Source organism: Pseudophryne corroboree, chromosome 5 (assembly GCF_028390025.1).
Source record: "Pseudophryne corroboree isolate aPseCor3 chromosome 5, aPseCor3.hap2, whole genome shotgun sequence".
Classification (NCBI taxonomy): Eukaryota; Metazoa; Chordata; class Amphibia; order Anura; family Myobatrachidae; genus Pseudophryne; species Pseudophryne corroboree.
In genome coordinates, this window is record NC_086448.1 from 88,911,391 (window position 1) to 88,932,127 (window position 20,737).

At 47.5% G+C, this 20,737-nt stretch overlaps 1 protein-coding gene across 2 annotated transcripts in view; it reads right to left on the reverse strand.

Annotated features, from left to right (window-relative positions):
* The window catches only part of ITGA8 (integrin subunit alpha 8), a 262,641-nt gene that overhangs the window by 42,253 nt on the left and 199,651 nt on the right, over positions 1–20,737 (reverse strand). For both annotated transcript variants that reach the window (XM_063921465.1, XM_063921464.1), the window contains exons 23-26: positions 20,206–20,286; positions 6,156–6,261; positions 5,870–6,034; positions 681–812 (exon numbers count right to left, since the gene is read on the reverse strand). In XM_063921465.1, the coding sequence (XP_063777535.1) occupies positions 681–812; positions 5,870–6,034; positions 6,156–6,261; positions 20,206–20,286 (484 nt within the window). The remainder of the gene's footprint in view (positions 1–680; positions 813–5,869; positions 6,035–6,155; positions 6,262–20,205; positions 20,287–20,737) is intronic.

The window sequence follows — 20,737 nt, forward strand, 5'->3', positions numbered from 1 at the left end:
TTTTCCGAGCGTGGAGATCCGAATGCAGGAGTGTCCAGCTGTTTGGAGGGCGGATGTCTGACGTCAATCCCGGGACCTTCATCGCTGGATCCGTCGTACAGGGTAAGTAAGTTCTGACCCTGGTCTTGTTTTGCAGGAAACTTTTTTGGCATAGCAGGGCTGCACAAGCGATCGCAGCCCTGCTATGCTAAAATAAACTCCCCCATAGGCGGCGTCAAGTTGATCGCACGAGCAGCAAAAAGTTGCTACAAGCGATCAACTTGGAATGACCCCCATTACCGCCTCGCACGCCCTGAACAGAGTCGTGTTATCACAGAAAGGGGCATGGCCTTACAGAAAGTCATCCACTTATGTCACTTTGAGGGTGTGGCCTTGCAGCAAAGCCCCCAATTTCCTCACTCCAGGGGGGTGCCCACCATTCCCAGAGACTGGACTACCCCTGGAGACTAGTGCCTGCGTTGCAATCTCCTTCTCAGTGACAGGAGCCGGTTGCTGAAGGGTAATGTCACACTGCACCACCCAGCTCCTGTCACTGCAGAGGAGCCGGCATTTTGGGGTCACTCCCTGGAAGGGTGACACCCAGGTGCAGCCCCTCCCTTATGATGCCTGTGGTCGCAGATTAAATAATGGACTCATGGAAAGATGGTATCTATGTACAGAATACAGTTACTTGCTCTTACCAGTAGTTTAGTACGTATGGGTATATGTCTCAGAGCCTCAGCCACAGCTACGTCTCTGCGGCTCACTGCGTGGGATGCACTGGAATTGCGCAGGAATGCAGCTAATTCTGGAGTGTCTTCAGGTTCACTTTTCTAAAAAAGAAACAAGAGATTCAGTCATTCAGGTTCTCCACTGTCTCACTTCTCCTCTCTCTTCACTGCTTCCAGAATAGACCCCTAAGAAGTTAACTAAGTGAAACAAAATAAATTACGGTGTTCCTCCACCTAGTGTGCTTGTAAAGGAGATCTCTTGATTGGCTGGGTTTCTTCCCAAAAACTCCTGGGTTGTCAAAGCCCCTCCCCCATGAGCTACCCAATCATTCTGATGAGAAGTTACTTACTCTGGAGACCACCCGGGCAGGGGAAAGGATCTCATGCTCACAGTGCATTAGGGGACCCACTGACCATAGCAACAGCAAATATTTAATTGAATCTCACTATATATCAGTATTTAGTGTCTCATTTAGGGTTAGGAGTCCATTAAGATACACTTGCAGCTCCGCAAAACCTTACTCTACAGGCAGAGCGCAGATTTACAATGTGTGGACAGATGTGGAGTTGGGAGGGGAACACAACCGGAATTTGTGGGCTTTATGCTAAAGCGTCAGTATTCTTCCTGCATGTAACATAAAAACATAAAATAAAACGCATTTACAGCTCTTGCATTGCAACATGGTTTGTCCAGGTGTGACCTGTCACCTTTGTAGCTAAATTACTTCCTATAAATGGCCCTGAATTCCAAAAGAACATTTTTAAAATTAGACTTTGATTCCTAGAACTTATACTTAAACACCTGAGCTGCACTAGTAATGATTCCTTTTAGTCAAGGTTACTACCATGCAAGGCCGCCATCAGGGGGGGACTGCAAGGACTGGACAGCAAGAGGGGCCTGCCCCTGGCTCCTACCGCCAGTAGCTGGAGAGTTGCACCAGGCTGCGTAACAACAGCGGGTCGATGTGCAAGGAGGACTTCCTAAAAACAAGCCTTCCCTTTGTATCGGCCGTCTATATCGTTCCTGCAGGTCTGCGGCACTCCATTTATATGTGACATCACAACGTAAAAGCAGGGTCTTTTGCAACAATTTTTTTTTTTTAATACCAGAAACCAGCACTACAAACTTATAGAAAATACATATATAATAAATAAATAATACATAACGTTGTAGTAAATATAATATTACATTGTTGTTCTTGTTTTTGCATTAGCATTACTGTTAATTATAGTTTTTAAATGTTCCTAAAACAGCATTGTAGCCAATAAACAATCATTCTTATGCTGCAGAAGAAAAGAACACTTTGCATACTCCCCGGCTGTACAATTAATATTACTACCATAAAAGATAAAAGAGACGCTACGTACTGGCAGAAATTAACAGGCTGCTAACAATAAAGGAATTACCCTCAATGAGGCAGAAACCCCACATGTGCTGAACATCTGGGAGCACGGGACATAAAAAGAGAATATTATCAGGGAAATCTCTGTGCTGGTAAAGCAGTATATCCAGTACAATCACTGGCTGTCTGTGAATAACACTGACAAATAGGACCATGCAGAATTCTAACCACAGCCTGGAAGCAGATACCGCCGAAGTTGTATAGAATGACGGTCCCAGCAGGGGGATTAGCCGTCCTGCCAGCAATCTTTATCCCACCGCTGATATACTGGGAATGTGGGGGGACTAGTTTTATAAACCTTCTCTGGATGAGAAACTTGTCACAAGTGATCCGTTTAAACAGGGTAATAATTATGTATGCCAAGTGTTTCAATATTAATATAGTACTTTTTGGAGCAAAGGGATAGAAATAAAAGCTAATAGCGGTCTTTGAGGAATTCATCTTTAATACCAAAAAAAGATTAGGAAGGGAAGATTTGTTGGAGCCGCTGTTCCTACCCCTCCGCCTCTCCTAGCAGATCGGGTGTGTGTGTTATGCACAAGGAAAATTGAGCTTTTAATTTAGAATGAGCAGAATAAAAAGATGACGGCCATATTTAGATCTGCAGAGCCGTATCTAGGAATGTGCGGGCAATGCTGTAACACAGGGGGTAACTCAGATCTGATCGCTAGGCTGCGTTTTCGCGCATCGGGCGATCAGGTCTAAACTGCGCATGCACCGCAATGCGCAGGTGCGTCGCACGGGTACAAAGCGGATCGCCGCTCAGTGATGGGTTTGTGCGAAGAATCCATTTGCACGGGAGATCGCAAGGAGATTGACAGGAAGAGGGCGTTTGTGGGTGTCAACTGACCGTTTTCTGGGAGTGTTTGGAAAAATGCAGGCATATCCAAGTGTTTGCAGGATGGGTGTCTGACGTCAAATCCGGTCTCGGACAGGCTGAAGTGATCGCAGCGGCTGAGTAAGTCCTGGGCTACTCAGAGACTGCATGAAATCAGTTTGTACAGCTCTGTTACATATGCGTTCACACACCTGTACAGCTAAAATACACTCCCCCTGTAGGCGGCGACTATCTTCTCGCATCAGTGCAAAAATCGCCTGCTAGTGATCAGGTCTGAATTAGGCCGCAGTGTGCTAGGCCAAGGGGGTTTCACCATCACTGCCCAATCTATACCTGCATGTGTCTTGTAGGATGCTCTGATCTGCCCCCGCACAGCCTGGATAACCACCCTGCGCTGAACTTCATAGTCCCCGCCCCCATTTCTGTGTCATTATGACTTCACATGTGCAGGGTACAGGCCCAGGCAGCATAAGTGTCCGCTAGGACACTGAGAAACCTATAGGGAGGATGGACCCGTTCTTTTTATATTTAATATGACATTACTATGACATACTTTACCCCATTGTGACCACCCATATCCCCTCTAAGATGTAAGGGACACTTTTTCTTTCCCATACCCAACTAAAATTACTGATACTAGTAGGATCCCACTATCGGTCCCCTGGCAGCCTGGGCCATTCCGTTCTATTGGAAGAGAAAAAAGTGTTGGTTCATACTATTTATAGGTTAGTTTTCATAAGTGTTTATACGCCACTTTTGATGCTTTTTGGAGAAGCAGTTGATGTGCTTCTTTACACAAATAACTATGGCCCTCATTCCAAGTTGTTCGCTCGCTAGCTGCTTTTAGCAGCAGTGCAAACGCTAGGCCGCCGCCCTCTGGGAGTGTATCTTAGCTTAGCAGAAGTGCAAACGAAAGGTTAGCAGAACTGCTTGAAAAAATTTTCATGCAGTTTCTGAGCAGCTCAAAACCTACTCCTACTTTGCGATCACTTCAGACAGTTTAGTTCCTGTTTTGACGTCACATACACGCCCTGCGTTCGGCCAGCCACTCCCCCGTTTCCCCAGGCACGCCTGCGTTTTTTAGCACACTCTCGGAAAATGGTCAGTTACCTCCCAGAAACACCCACTTCCTGTCAGTCACTCACCGATCAACAGAGCGACTGAAAAGCGTCGCTCGACCTTGTGTAAAACTGCATAATTTTTTGTGAAAGTATTTTGCGCATGCATACTGCGACCTGTAAGCATACGCAGAAATGCAGATTTTTAGCATGATCGCTGCGCTGCGAACAACGGCAGCTAGCGATCAACTCGGAATGACCCCCAATATGTACTTGACACTATTTTACATGTATTTTAAATGTACTGAATTTCTAAATTATTGATATTTGTTGACATGCAATTTTAATGCATCTTGTGAACCTCCCAAGAGTCTTAAGGGGGGTACACACAGAGAGATCCGTGCTGAAATTCTAAGCAACCTGACTAGATTGCTTAGACTTTCAGCACGGCTCTCTCCATGCGTAGGGTGCCAAATCTAGTGAGATCGCTTATTTCACCGTTTGGTGACATGAGCGGTCCCCTGTCCCCCCCCCCCCCCCCTCAGTGTGTGCTGAGCGGGGGAGAGATGTGTGCTGAGCGGTCTGTGATAGATTGCTCAGCACACATCTCCCACACACACACACATCTCCCCAGTGTGTAACCCCTTTACAATTGAGTTTGGTATATTTTGTCAACATAAGAATGTCACCATGGTAGTAATGCGGATATGCAGCATGTGGACATGATTGGCATGTCTACACTGACCATGTGTACATTCATCATGTCAACACTGATGAAATGTCAGCATTATTAGAATGTCAGCAAAACGTTCCTGGTGGTTCAGTGGGGAACCACAACCTAACCCTAACCTCCCCTCCCGCAGCCTAACCCTAACCTCCCCTCTCGCAGCCTAACCCTAAACTCCCCTCACACAGCCTAACCCTAACCTCCCCTCCCGCAGCCTAACCCTAACCTCCCCTCTCGCAGCCTAACCCTAACCTCCCCTCTCGCAGCCTAACCCTAAACTCCCCTCACACAGCCTAACCCTAACCTCCCCTCCCGCAGCCTAACCCTAACCTCCCCTCTCGCAGCCTAACCCTAACCTCCCCTCTCGCAGCCTAACCCTAACCTCCCCTCTCGCAGCCTAACCCTAAACTCCCCTCACACAGCCTAACTCTAACCTCACGTCCCACACTACGCCTAACCCTCCCCTGCAGCATCCTAACCATAACCATCTATCCCACAGCCTAGCCCTAACCAGTCTCTTAGTGCCTAACCTTATCCCTCCCACCCGCAACCTAACCTCCCCTCCCACAGTCTAAGTCTAACTTGCACTCTAATGCCTAACCCTAACCCTCCAGCAGCCTAACCCTAACCTCCTCTCCCGCAGCCTAACCCTAACCTTCCCACCCGCAGCCTAACCCTAACCTTCCCTCCCGCAGCTTAACCTTCAATCTAATGCCAAACCCTAACCCTCCTCCTAATGCCTAACCTCCCCTCTCGCAACCTAACCCTAACCTACCCTCTCGCAGCCTAACCCTAACCTCCCCTTCCACAGCCTAACCCTAACCTTCCCCCTATTGTCTAAACTTAACCTCCCCTCCAACAGCCTAACCCTAACTTGCGCCCCAGTGCCTAACTCTAACTCTCCCCTCCAGTAGCCTAACCCTCCTTCTAGTGCCTAACCCTATAACCCTTCCCTAACCCTAACCCTCCCCTCCCACAGCCTAATCCTAACCCTCATGCAGCCTAATTCTAACTGTTGTTTCTGAGAATGGCAGCATTTCACATGCCAACATTTCAGATTTCAACCGTGTAAACATGTCAGAATCCTGGACTTGGTCAGAGCGTTAAATAAGAAATCTGTGTGTTGAACATACCAATATTTCCCGAGGGTTGATGTAGCTGCTTGATTGACAGGTTAAAGGTCCCTCTGTCTCGATGCTAAATATATACAGGAGGAACTCTCCACGATCACGATTAAGTTCCGGCCAGCCCACACTCAGGTGTGTCTCACTAACCGCGCTTGGACCTATATTGTGCAGCTTTGCACACACAAAAAAAAAGTTCCTTTATTATTAGCAATCAAAGATTTATACAGTACATCTGCTCCTTGTGCTCAGGAGGCGCATACTGTAACAAGAGAATTGCCAGGGCTGGCAGTACCTCATAGATGTGTTGCACTAGCGGCCCAACTTCCAGCTCTTCTTTGGGTTCTCCTTTGCGTTCCCAGTTAGGAATGGGTAGGATGATTTGTGGAGGATGGGAAACACTGGAAAAGATACAGGAATTACTGGCAGAGTACAACCAGCATGTCACTGGTCTCCCTGCTATTGTGTATATTCCTTATCCCAATCTCTTTACAGTATCTCATTCCCTGGCTGATTCATATGATAAGAGTGCCACAATTCCCTCACAGATCCCACAGTACACACTAGATAAAGGAACACAACTACTCTTTTCATTATTATTAAATTTGATTGCGGCGACTGCTTTGTTACCCAGCTGGTTCTGCATTTTATATTAAACATAGAATTTGACGGCAGATAAGAACCACTTGGTCCATCTAGAATACGGCTGCTTTAAAATTCTGAGCTAAATCGCCGGAACCACCCTGGTGCCTGCAACCGCTGGCCATTATGTATGGGCCGATATGGTATACAATACAACGTTTCTCACACATTCTCTAATATGTTACAAGTTTAATACATGTACACTATGCTCCCTTTTGTATTTTCACTTTGTCTATTGATCAGCATCTATAAATTCTTACTATTATATTTTTAATCAATTTTTTTAATTGAAATGAGATGGATTTTTCCTTCACATTCCAATACAATATGTCCCTGCAAGGCTCCTACTGTAATTAAAACAATCAAAATCTTTGTTATTAAGGCCAGTACTCACGGCCTGATTTGGGAGAGATGTGTGCTGAGAGAACCGCTCAGCACACATCTCTCCCACCGCTCAGCACAGCGCGATGTGTGCGGAGTGTGCGCGGGGAGACGGGGGGCCGCTCATTTCACCCAGCGGGTGAAATTAGCGACCTGCTAGATTGGCCTGCACGGCAGGCCAATCTAGCACCAGCAATAGCGATGCGCGGGCCTGCGCATCGCTATCGCTGTGGGGGGCACACACAGAGCGATCATTCTTAAAATCTAAGCAATCTAGTCAGATTGCTTAGATTTTAAGCAGTGATCGCTCCGTGAGTAACCCCCTTAAGATTTCCACAATTTTTTTTTCTATTCTACTCCTATCTCCCAGTTATTTCTAAGTTTATTTGCAATCACAATTCTCCATATTTCCACTGCCTTATGGTTACAAAACATTTAATTTAATCTCCTCAAATAATCTGCAGCTAACTGTATAGCTGACTGCAACAACATTGTTACAACAAAGTCCAACGCTATCACTAGCTGGCAGTAAGGCATATTGTAGTGAATTGTTAGGGAAAGAGATATGGACCTCAAACTTCTCTTTACAAACTGAGGGCCTAATTCAAGGTTGATAGCAAAAGCAAAATCTTCCCCTAATGGGCAAAACCATGTGCACTGCAGGTGTGGCAGATATAACGTGCAGAAAGAGTTAGATTTGGGTGGGTTATATTGTTTCTGTGCAGGGTAAATACTGGCTTATTTTTACACTGCAGTTTAGAATTCAGTTTGAACACACCACATCCAAATCTAACTCTCACTGCACGTTACATCTTTCCCCCTCGCCCCCCCTGCAGTGCACATGGTTTTGCCCATCAGAGGAAGATTTTGCTTTTGCAATGAACCTTGGATTAGGCCCTGACTTCATATAACCTGGCTGAATGGTCCAACATTATATATATATATATATATATATATATTAGACTGGACACTGCTTTCTAAATTTACAAATAAATGGGGGGGACCAATGTCAAAACTTCCATATACAAACAACAATGTCGGAACTCCCAGTTATAGTAGCAAACAGCACAGCTAATATATACTGTGTACACACACACAGGGGTTAAAGTGAGCCGGAACGGGGCGGAACTGCGTTCCGTCAGTTCCACTTGGAGACGGAACGCAGTTCCGCCTCCCCCGGCTCACCTAATCCGATGTCCCGGCGCTGCAGGGCCCAGCGGCAGCCGGAGGCAGGAGCTCAGTACTGAGCTCCTGCCTCCGGCTCTGTCAGTACGCGCTATGGGAGAGACGTCATGACGCCTCTCCCATAGTGCCGAGGAGCGGGCGCCAAGAGAGGACTGCGGCGGGAGCGGAGCTTGGTAAGTTGCCTCTCTCTCCCCCACCCCTCCCATATGTGCACTACTAGCGGCGCTGTTATTGGGGGGTCTATACTACAGGGGGCAAACTACCGGGGGGCTATACTACAGAGGGGCCAAACTACTGGGGGGCTATACTACATACAGAGGGGCAAACTACTGGGGGCTATACTACTGGGGGAAAACTACTGGGGGCTATACTACAGAGGGGCAAACTACTGGGGGGCTATACTACAGAGGGGCAAACTACTGGGGGGCTATACTACAGAGGGGCAAACTACTGGGAGGCTATACTACAGAGGGGCCAAACTACTGGGGGGCTATACTACATACAGAGGGGCAAACTACTGGGGGCTATACTACTGGGGGAAAACTACTGGGGGCTATACTACAGAGGGGCAAACTACTGGGGGGCTATACTACAGAGGGGCAAACTACTGGGGGGCTATACTACAGAGGGGCAAACTACTGGGAGGCTATACTACAGAGGGGCCAAACTACTGGGGGGCTATACTACAGAGGGGCCAAACTACTGGGGGGCTATACTACAGAGGGGCCAAACTACTGGGGGGCTATACTACAGAGGGGCCAAACTACTGGGGGGCTATACTACAGAGGCAAACTACTGGGGGGCTATACTACAGAGGCAAACTACTGGGGGCTTTACTACTGGGGCAAACTACTGGGGGGCTTTACTACTGGGGACAAACTACAAAGAGGCAAACTACTGGGGGGCTTTACTACTGGGGCATTACTACAAGGGGGCAAACTACAGGGGGGCTGGGGCAAACTACTGGGGGCATTACTAACGGGGCTAAACTACATGGGGCAAAACTACTGGGGCCATTACCACTGGGAGGCTAAACTAAAGGGGGGGGGGGGGGGGAGTAAATTACTGGGGTCATAACTGCAGGGGCATTACCAGTGGGGGCATGACTACTGGGGCTAAACTACAGGGGGCTAATCGACTGGGGGCATTACTACAGGCAACATTACTACTGGGCAACATTACTACTGGGGGCAATACTGCACAGGGGCATTACCATTAAGGGCATTACTGATGGGGTGCACTGCTAATGAGGGCATTGTAAAGGGGACACTTCATAAGGGGCACCACTCTTGGGGACATAAGGGGCACTACTATTGCGGGTATTGCATAAGGGGCACTACTACTGTGGGCATAGTATAAGGGGTGCTGCTGCTGTGGGCATTACTGTATGGGCCGACAAAGAAGCTGAGCTCCTGGTCCGCCCTCCGCCCCTACCATCGCCGCCGCACTGGGAGCCCTGGTTCCAGACTCCCAGCTGCAGCGGATCTGGGACCAGGCTGGCTTTATAATCCCTGCCGCCGCATCGCGCTCCTGTTACTGCGGCGCTACTAGTTCAAACCTGTTGCGCATTGGCTGCCGGTCCGCAGCAGTTTTGAAATATTAGCACCGTGGTCACAGGAGCTCGATATGGCGGCAGGGATAATAAAGCCAGCCTGGTGCCGATCCACTGCAGCCGCCCTCAGCCTCCTCTGCCGCCCCGCCCTCGGACCTCTGCATGCCCACAGCCTCCTCCTCCGCACTATCTCCGAGGCCCACAGCCTTCTCCACTCCACGCCTACCACAGCCTACTCATCCACAGCACCGCAGACCACCGCCGCTGCTAAACAGGTAATCTTACCCTGCTGCCTTTCTCTCTCTCTAGTGCCTACTATATGCCCCTGCTGTCACTCTCCCTGTCACTCTATAACGTGAATTTCGGCTCATTCTGTATGCTATAATGTGAATGGCGGCTCTTACCGTGTGCTATAATGTTAATTTCGGCGCATACCGTGTGCTATAATGTGAATTTCGGCTCATACGGTGTGCTATAATGTGAATTTCGGCGCATACCGTGTGCTATAATGTGAATTTCGGCACATACCGTGTGCTATAATGTGAATTTCGGCTCATACGGTGTGCTATAATGTGAATTTCGGCTCATACGGTGTGCTATAATGTGAAATTCAGCGCATACCGTGTGCTGTAATGTGAATTTCGGCTCATACCGTGTGCTATAATGTGAATTTCGGCTTATACTGTGTGGTATAATGTGAATTTGGCTCATACTGTGTGCTATAATGTGAAAGGGGTCCTGTTATTGTGGTGTATAAGGGGTATATGGTGGTAAACTACACTGAAGGGCACACCCCCTTTTGCGCGGCCATGCCCCCTTTTCAGGAGCGCGCACGCCATCGGCGCGCACATAATTACAACCTTCACTTTTCCATACCCCCACTTCAAAATTTACACTTGGGTGCTACTACTGTGGGCATTATTACTATTGTGTGACCACGCCCCTTTCTTTTTGAGACCACACCCCATTTTTGCAGCGCGCGCCTACGGCGCGCGCAATACCTTTATTACATGGGCGCCGTGGGGAGGGGGGTGAGTTCCACCACCTCTCTAGGACCACTTTAAGCACTGCACACACATATATATCCATGTGCATGCATTGTACACAGAAAAGCATTTAACAAATGTCCAATAAACATCAGAGAGATTCTCAGATACAGAATTAAATTGGGCTAACGATGCGAGACATCAGGGGAGGACAGGACACTGAGGATTCCATTACCAAGATTGCCGTCCTTTTGTCTGATCTTGGGAAAACCCCCATTTATCCGGCAGTTTACACAACTGTAGCTGGTTATCCGTAATCACTAATTTCCTCCCTTTATTTCTTTGTCGAGGCTACTACACTAACCAGAGGACCACAATCCTGTGACTTGTATGGAATATTAGGAAGTACACTTAAATGAGGAAATATAAATAATTACAAATACTATTCTATATTGGTTGATTGTTTTGTTTGCAATTATTAAAAATCCAAGCACTGCACAGTAATGTCTCTATAATCCAGCAGGTACAATCTAAGCCAGTGGCTTCTATTAGCGCTTGCTGAAAAGAAGTATTTTTTATGAAGGAGTCTGAGAGGCAATGCAAGTTAAAAAACAATAAGGGCACATAAAATGTAGCCAGATACTCTATTCTCTATTTTAAGGGCTTTCATTTCACAAACAGTCTCCCCTTGTTACAGAAGTCTCCAATTTTATTCTCCTCCAGAGACTGCAGAACCTGTTTCATTTTACTATAAGTGTTGTCAGCACATACTGTCTGGATTTGCTGTACGTTTGAGGAGGTCAACAAAGTCCAGGGTTCTGGCGGTGCGTCGAGAGAGGGAGAAAAAGGTGCACACAGCAAATTTCGGGAGTCTGGAAATTCTATCAAACAGGATGTAGTCTACAATTCCCTAGACCTGTATCATCACTGAAGGTAAATCTTATTACTTTGAGTTTTAAAGGATTGGATCCATTATTACTTTTTTATAAGGAATCTCTTTAGACTGTCAAAAAAAAAAAATGCTCTCATTTTAAACTTCTTACATCATGCAAGGAAAATGGATTTATTTGGGAATTCTTACCAACTTGGGGTATATTTAGTAAAGGTCCATTTCATATGTTTTTGTTCGATTCCAGATCGATGTTAAATTGATTTTAATCGATGTTGGGCTTCCAGGGTTAAAACACACATTTACTAACATGTAAAAATTTGCATAAAAAATCATCTGCTAGTAAATATGTGTTTTAACCCTGGAAGCCCAACATGGATTAAAATAGATTTAACATCGATCTAAAATCAAAACAAAATCGACCTTTAGTAAATATACCCTCTGGTCAACATAAGACGTAATTTAATAATGTATCCCTGGTGGGATCGGGTGTCTTCAAAAGCCATCAAATCATTTGATCTGAATTTCCTTGCGTGAAATAATAGTACAGTATATCAAGTTATTTTAACAGACATATACCTATCTTTGAGAGCTTCTATATTAGATATGTGATTTTTCCAAACAAGAGCTTCATCATGAAGATTAGAAAACATTTGAGAAAATTTTATAAAGAAAATACTACAAAGAGTACTTGGAAATCACCAATCACAAAAAGCAAATAAGAAGATTTCAAAGACTTTTAATATCCCCCGGAGCATCAAGTCCATCATTATGAAATGGAGAAAATATGGAACTGTACATTTGTATAGAACATGCCACTGGATAGGGAGGCCACTAAACGGTGTATGGGAACTCTAACAGAGTTACAGTAACAGTACTCCATGCAGACATCACACGCATTTTAGATACATGTACTTCATAGATTGTTGGAAATAACTCACATGACACCTAAATTTTGACAGAAAGCACATGGGAGAGTCACATGGAGGTAGATGTTACGGTAAGATGATGTTAACATCAAAATGCTTGCCCTTAACAGTAGGTGACAGATTTGTCTGAAGCCTTACACAGCGCATTATCCCAAGGGCTAGATCCCCATTGTGAAACATAACAGATCATAATGCTATGTGGACTGCTTCTCTGCTCCAGGTTCTGGCAAACTTATCACAGACAATTTGCGGAGAAAAACCTGCAAGAGACTCAGGATTTGCAAAATGATTCCCGAAGAACAGGGTAATACAAAAATAATGAATTTCCTGGAGTGACCTGAGTCCAATAAGGAATGTGTGATTGAGTGATCTAAACAAAAAAAAAGTAGTCCACCAAATATCCATCTATTCTAAAGAACTTATTCATCAAAACCAGATACGAATTATAACAATGCTACCCTAGGTTCCCGCTTTGTGTTATTCTCCCTTCAGTACCAGTAGCGGATCTTGCCACGGGCAAGCAGGACTTTTGCCCGGGGCGCCGCCTTCCGGAGGGCGCCAGCGCCATCCGGAGGGCGCCGCACCATGGCAAGATCCGCTGCTGCTGTGCCCCCCGTTGGTCGCTCTGTCCCGCTGCCGCTGTCCCCCGCTGTGAAGGGAACTAGACGCGTAGCGTCTAGTTTCCCTTCATGGAGAGGACCTTTACTGTGCGGTGCGCGATGACGTCATCGCGCACCGCACAGCAAAGGTCCTCTCCACGAAGGGAAACTAGACGCGAGCGTCTAGTTTCCCTTCGTGGAGAGGACCTTTGATGTGCGGTGCGCGATGACGTCATCGCGCACCGCACATCATTTCACTACTGTACAGGGGGCGTAAATGACCATGCCCCCTGTACAAAGCCACGCCCCCTTTGCCCGCCCGGGGCGCTGGAAGAAGCAGAACCGGCCCTGTTCAGTACCTACACCTGGAGGGACCTGTCCGAGGGCTTGTAATAGCCAAACATACTACAATGCTACAAGTTACACTGGGGCAGATGTATTAAGCCTGGAGAAGTGATAAAGCAGTGATAAGTGGAAGGTGAAAACGCACCAGCCAGTCAGCTCCTAACGGTCAGTTTACATATTGGAGCTGATTGGCTTGTGCATTATCACCTTGCACTTATCACTGCTTTGCCCCTCTGTAAAGGGGGGTACACACGGAGAGATCTGTTCTTAAAAATAAGATTTTACTTACCGATAAATCTATTTCTCGTAGTCCGTAGTGGATGCTGGGGACTCCGTCAGGACCATGGGGATTAGCGGCTCCGCAGGAGACCGGGCACAAAACTAAAGCTTTAGGATCAGGTGGTGTGTACTGGCTCCTCCCCCTATGACCCTCCTCCAAGCCTCAGTTAGGATACTGTGCCCGGACGAGCGTACACAATAAGGAAGGATATTGAATCCCGGGTAAGACTCATACCAGCCACACCAATCACACCGTATAACTTGTGATCTGAACCCAGTTAACAGTATGACAAACGTAGGAGCCTCTGAACAGACGGCTCACAACAATAACAACCCGATTTTTTTGTAACAACAACTATGTACAAGTATTGCAGACAATCCGCACTTGGGATGGGCGCCCAGCATCCACTACGGACTACGAGAAATAGATTTATCGGTAAGTAAAATCTTATTTTCTCTGACGTCCTAAGTGGATGCTGGGGACTCCGTCAGGACCATGGGGATTATACCAAAGCTCCCAAACGGGCGGGAGAGTGCGGATGACTCTGCAGCACCGAGTGAGAGAACTCCAGGTCCTCCTCAGCCAGGGTGTGCCCCTGACCAAGTAGCAGCTCGGCAAAGTTGTAAAGCCGAGACCCCTCGGGCAGTCGCCCAAGATGAGCCCACCTTCCTTGTGGAATGGGCATTTATATATTTTGGCTGTGGCAGTCCTGCCACAGAATGTGCAAGCTGAATTGTACTACACATTCAACTAGCAATCGTCTGCTTAGAAGCAAGAGCACCCAGTTTTTTGGGTGCATACAGGATAACAGCAAGTCAGTTTTCCTGACTCCAGCCGTCCTGGAAATCTATATTTTCAGGGCCCTGACAACATCTAGCAACTTGGAGTCCTCCAAGTCTCTAGTAGCCGCAGGTACCACAATAAGCTGGTTCAGATGAAACGCTGACACCACCTTAGGGAGAAACTGGGGACGAGTCCGCAGCTCTGCCCTGTCCGAATGGACAATCAGATATGGGCTTTTGTGAGACAAAGCCGCCAATTCTGACACTCGCCTGGCCGAGGCCAGGGCCAACATCATGGTCACTTTCCATGTGAGATATTTCAAATCCACAGATTTGAGCGGTTTAAACCAACGTGATTTGAGGAATCCCAGGACTACGTTGAGATCCCACAGTGCCACTGGAGGCACAAAAGGGGGTTGTATATGCAGTACTCCCTTGTCAAATTTCTGGACTTCAGGAACTGAAGCCAATTCTTTCTGGAAGAAAATCGACAGGGCCGAAATTTGAACCTTAATGGACCCCAATTTGAGGCCCATAGACACTCCTGTTTGCAGGAAATGCAGGAATCGACCGAGTTGAAATTTCTTCGTGGGGCCTTCCTGGCCTCACACCACGCAACATATTTTCGCCACATGTGGTGATAATGTTGTGCGGTCACCTCCTTCCTGGCTTTGACCAGGGTAGGAATGACCTCTTCCGGAATGCCTTTTTTCCCTTAGGATCCGGCGTTCAACCGCCATGCCGTCAAACGCACCCGCGGTAAGTCTTGGAACAGACATGGTACTTGCTGAAGCAAGTCCCTTCTTATCGGCAGAGGCCCTGAGTCCTCTGTGAGCATCTCATGAAGTTCCGGGTACCAAGTCCTTCTTGGCCCATCCGGAGCCACGAGTATAGTTCTTACTCCTCTACGTCTTATAATTCTCAGTACCTTTGGTATGAGAAGCAGAGGAGGGAACACATATACCGACTGGTACACCCATGGTGTTACCAGAACGTCCACAGCTATTTCCTCAGGGTCTCTTGACCTGGCGCAATACCTGTCCAGTTTTTTGTTCAGGCGGGACGCCATCATGTCCACCTTTGGTCTTTCCCAACGGTGCACAATCATGTGGAAACAACTTCTCGATGAAGTCCCCACTCTCCCGGGTGGAGGTCGTGCTGAGGAAGTCTGCTTCCCAGTTGTCCATTCCCGGAATGAAAACTGCTGACAGTGCTATCACATGATTTTCCGCCCAGCGAAGAATCCTTGCAGTTTCTGCCATTGTCCTCCTGCTTCTTGTGCCGCCCTGTCTGTTTACGTGGGCGACTGCCGTGATGTTGTCCCACTGGATCAATACCGGCTGACCTTGAAGCAGAGGTCTTGCTAAGCTATTTATGCGGAGAGAAGTCCCCAGACTTGATCACACTCCCTGGAAAAAATTTTCCCTGTGTGACTGCTCCCCAGCCTTTCAAGCTGGAATCCGTGGTCACCATGACCCAGTCCTGAATGCATAACTGTGGCACTTTAGTAGATGAGCACTCTGCAGCCACCACAGAAGAGACACCCTTGTCCTTGGAGACAGGGTTATCCGCTGATGCATCTGAAGATGCGATCCGGACCATTTGTCCAGCAGATCCCACTGAAAAGTTCTTGCGTGAAATCTGCCGAATGGAATCGCTTCGTAAGAAGCCACCATTTTTCCCAGGACCCTTGTGCAATGATGCACTGACACTTTTCCTGGTTTTTGGAGGTTCCTGACTAGCTCGGATAACTCCCTGGCTTTCTCCTCCGGGAGAAACACCTTTTTCTGGACTGTGTCCAGAATCATCCCTAGGGACAGCAGACGTGTCGTCGGAGACAGCTGCGATTTGGAATATTTAGAATCCACCCGTGCTGTCGTAGAACTACTTGAGATAGTGCTACTCAGACCTCCAACTGTTCTCTGGACCTTGCCCTTATCAGGAGATCGTCCAAGTAAGGGATAATTAAGACGCCTTTTCTTTGAAGAAGAATCATCATTTCGGCCATTACCTTGGTAAAGACCCGGGGTGCCGTGGACAATCCAAACGGCAGCGTCTGAAACTGATAGTGACAGTTTTGTACCACGAACCTGAGGTACCCTTTGTGAGAAGGGCAAATTTGGACATGGAGGTAAGCATCCTTGATGTCCAGGGACACCATATAGTCCCCTTCTTCCTGGTTCGCTATCACTGCTCTGAGTGACTCCATTTAGAATAGGTCTCACCGAGCCGTCTGGCTTCAGTACCACAATATAGTGTGGAATAATACCCCTTTACTTGTTGTAGGAGGGGTACTTTGATTATCACCTGCTGGGAATACAGCTTGTGAATTGTTTCCAATACTGCCTCCCTGTCGGAGGTAGACGTTGGTAAAGCAAACTTCAGGAATCTGCGAGGGGGAGACGTCTCGAATTTCCAATCTGTACCCCTGGGATACTACTTGTAGGATCCAGGGGTCCACTTGCGAGTGAGCCCACTGCGTGCTGAAACTCTTGAGACGACCCCCCACCGCACCTGTTTGTACGGCCCCAGCGTCATGCTGAGGACTTGGCAGAAGCGGTGGAAGGCTTCTGTTCCTGGGAATGGGCTGCCTGCTGCAGTCTTCTTCCCTTACCTCTATCCCTGGGCAGATATTATGGGGACGAAAGGACTGAGGCTGAAAAAACTATGTCTTTTTCTGCTGAGATGTGACTTGGGGTAAAAAAGGTGGATTTTCTAGCTGTTGCCGTGGCCACCAGGTCCGATGGACCGACCCCAAATAACTCCTCCCCTTTATACGGCAATACTTCCATGTGCCGTTTGGAATCTGCATCACCTGACCACTGTCGTGTCCATAAACATCGTCTGGCAGATATGGACATCGCACTTACTCTTGATGCCAGAGTTTCGCATATATAGAAATGCATCTTTTAAATGCTCTATAGTCAATAAAATACTGTCCCTGTCAAGGGTATCAATATTTCCAGTCAGGGAATCCGACCAAGCCACCCCAGCGCTGCCCATCCAGGCTGAGGCGATCGCTGGTCGCAGTATAACACCAGTATGTGTGTATATACTTTTTAGGATATTTTCCAACCTCCTATCAGTTGGCTCCTTGAGGGCGTCCGTATCTGGAGACGGTAACGCCACTTGTTTTTATAAGCGTGTGAGCGCCTTATCCACCCTAAGGTGTGTTTCCCAACGCGCCATAACTTCTGGCGGGAAAGGGTATACCACCAATAATTTTCTATCGGGGGAAACCCACGCATCATCACACACTTCATTTAATTTATCTGATTCAGGAAAAACCACATGTAGTTTTTTCACACTCCACATAATACCCTTTTTTGTGGTACTTGTAGTATCAGAAATATGTAACATCTCCTTCATTGCCCTTAACAAGTAACGTGTGGCCCTAAAGGAAAATACGTTTGTTTCTTTACCGTCGACACTGGAGTCAGTGTCCGTGTCTGTGTCGACCGACTGAGGTAAAAGGACGTTTTAACGCCCCTGACGGTGTTTTAGACGCCTGGACAGGTACTTGGTTTGCCGGCCGTCTCATGTCGTCAACCGACCTTGCAGCGTGTTGACATTATCACGTAATTCCTTAAATAAGCCATCCATTCCGGTGTCGACTCCCTAGAGAGTGACATCACCATTACCGGCAATTGCTCCGCCTCCTCACCAACATCGTCCTCATACATGTCGACACACAAGTACCGACACACAGCACACACACAGGGAATGCTCTGATAGAGGACAGGACCCCACTAGCCCTTTGGGGAGACAGAGGGAGAGTTTGCCAGCACACACCAAAAACGCTATATTATACAGGGACAACCTTTATATAAGTGTTTTTCCCTTATAGCATTTTAATATATATATATATATCGCCAAATAAGTGCCCCCCCTCTCTGTTTTAACCCTGTTTCTGTAGTGCAGTGCAGGGGAGAGCCTGGGAGCCTTCCCACCAGCCTTTCTGTGAGGGAAAATGGCGCTGTGTGCTGAGGAGAATAGGCCCCGCCCCCTTTTCGGCGGGCTTCTTCTCCCGTTTTTCTGAGACCTGGCAGGGGTTAAATACATCCATATAGCCTCCAGGGGCTATATGTGATGTATTTTTAGCCAGAATAAGGCACTATACATTGCTGCCCAGGGCGCCCCCAGCAACGCCCTGCACCCTCCGTGACCGTTGGTGTGAAGTGTGTGACAACAATGGCGCACAGCTGCAGTGCTGTGCGCTACCTTCATGAAGACTGAAAAGCCTTCTGCCGCCTGTTTCTGGACCTTCAATCTTCAGCATCTGCAAGGGGGGTCGGCGGCGCGGCTCCGGGACGAACCCCAGGGTGAGACCTGTGTTCCGACTCCCTCTGGAGCTAATGGTGTCCAGTAGCCTAAGAAGCCAATCCATCCTGCACGCAGGTGAGTTGAACTTCTCTCCCCTAAGTCCCTCGATGCAGTGAGCCTGTTGCCAGCAGGACTCACTGAAAATAAGAAACCTAAAAACTTTTTCTAAGCAGCTCCTTAAGAGAGCCACCTAGATTGCACCCTGCTCGGACGGGCACAAAAACCTAACTGAGGCTTGGAGGAGGGTCATAGGGGGAGGAGCCAGTACACACCACCTGATCCTAAAGCTTTAGTTTTGTGCCCTGTCTCCTGCGGAGCCGCTAATCCCCATGGTCCTGACGGAGTCCCCAGCATCCACTTAGGACGTCAGAGAAATCTAAGCAATCTGATTAGATTGCTTAGATTTTAAGCATGGATCTCTTGTATGTATGCCCCACAGCGATAGCGATGCACGGCCTCGAGTATCGCTATCGCCGGTGTTAGATAGGCCTGCATGCAGGCACAATCTAGCACATTGCTCATTTCACCCGCTAGGTGAAATGAGTGGCCCCCCCATCCCCTCCCCCAGCACACATCGCACTGTGCTGAGTGGGGAGAGAGATGTGTGCTGAGCGGTCTGTAGTATATACTGGCCTTAAGCTAACCACAAATTCCATTGCTCAGGAGAATTAAGGCCAGTACACAGTACAGAGAGGTGTGCTGAGCAATCTGTCACAGACCGTTCAGCACACATCTCCCCTACGCTCAGCACAGCGATGTGCTAGTTTAGTTTGTGCATTCAGGCCAATCTAGCACCGGCGATTGCGTGCTATCGCTGGGGGGCATACACACCAGAGAACCGTGCTTAAAATCTAAGCAATCTAGTCAGATTGCTTAGATTTTAAGAACGGATCTCTCCGTGTTTACTCCCTTTACATATACATACACAGATTGTTTTCAGGACTTAAGGCCCGATTTGGGGAGAGATGTGCGCGGAGGGAACCACTCAGCACACATCTCTCCACCGCTCAGCACGGCGCGATGTTGTGCTGAGCGTGCGGGGGGCGTTGGCATGCAGGCCAATCTAGCACCAGCGATAGCGACGCACATCGCTATCACTGTGGGGGGTACACACGGAGAGATCATGCATAAAGCCTAAGCAATCTAGTCAGATTGCTTAGATTTTGAGCAGCGATCGCTCCGTGAGTATCCCCCTTTACAGTCACTATGTCATTTGTTGTTATCTATCTTGCACACTGTGGTCAACACTTATATTTTTTTATATTTCATCTTTTTTTCTCTTTCTCTTTCTCTTTTAATTGTTTTCTTTGCATAGTCCTGATCCTAATTTTATTTTAAAATTGCTTATATATGACTTGATTTAAACACAAATGGTTTTAATAGAAATAAGCTTTTTTTTTTTTACTTTTTTTTTGGTTGTATATGAAGAATGAAGAAATGTAAGACACTTACCCTCTGATCTCTACCTGGGCCACAGCAGTTATGAGGATTTCTACACTGACGAAGTTACTGTTGGAATTGTCCTTGTTGGAACTGGAAGACAGAAAGTGTGAAATGCGTTAGCTCAAGACTGTATCTTGCCGAAACGCTATCACTGTAAAGTTAAAGTCACAGGGACACACTAAATAAACCATCATTCAGAATTCATTTACAGTATAGAATCACAAATAAACTTGTCCACTCATAAGACTTGCAGAAGTCTTGATGACAATCATAAGCAGTGGGGAAGAAAACCTCAATACCAGAGGAACTGGAGTTATTCAAAACTGGAGCTGGGTAGAATGAGGATCAAGCTCAATGTGAAACGTACGTCATCATCAATCATCAGCGGGACTAGGACGTACAGGACACACGGAGGTACGGGAATCCTACCCGACCGGCGTCCAGCTCCCGCAGCGTCTTCCCACACGCTAATACAGCTCAGACAGCGCTTAATCATCAGCGGGACTAGGACGTACAGGACACACGGAGGTACGGGAATCCT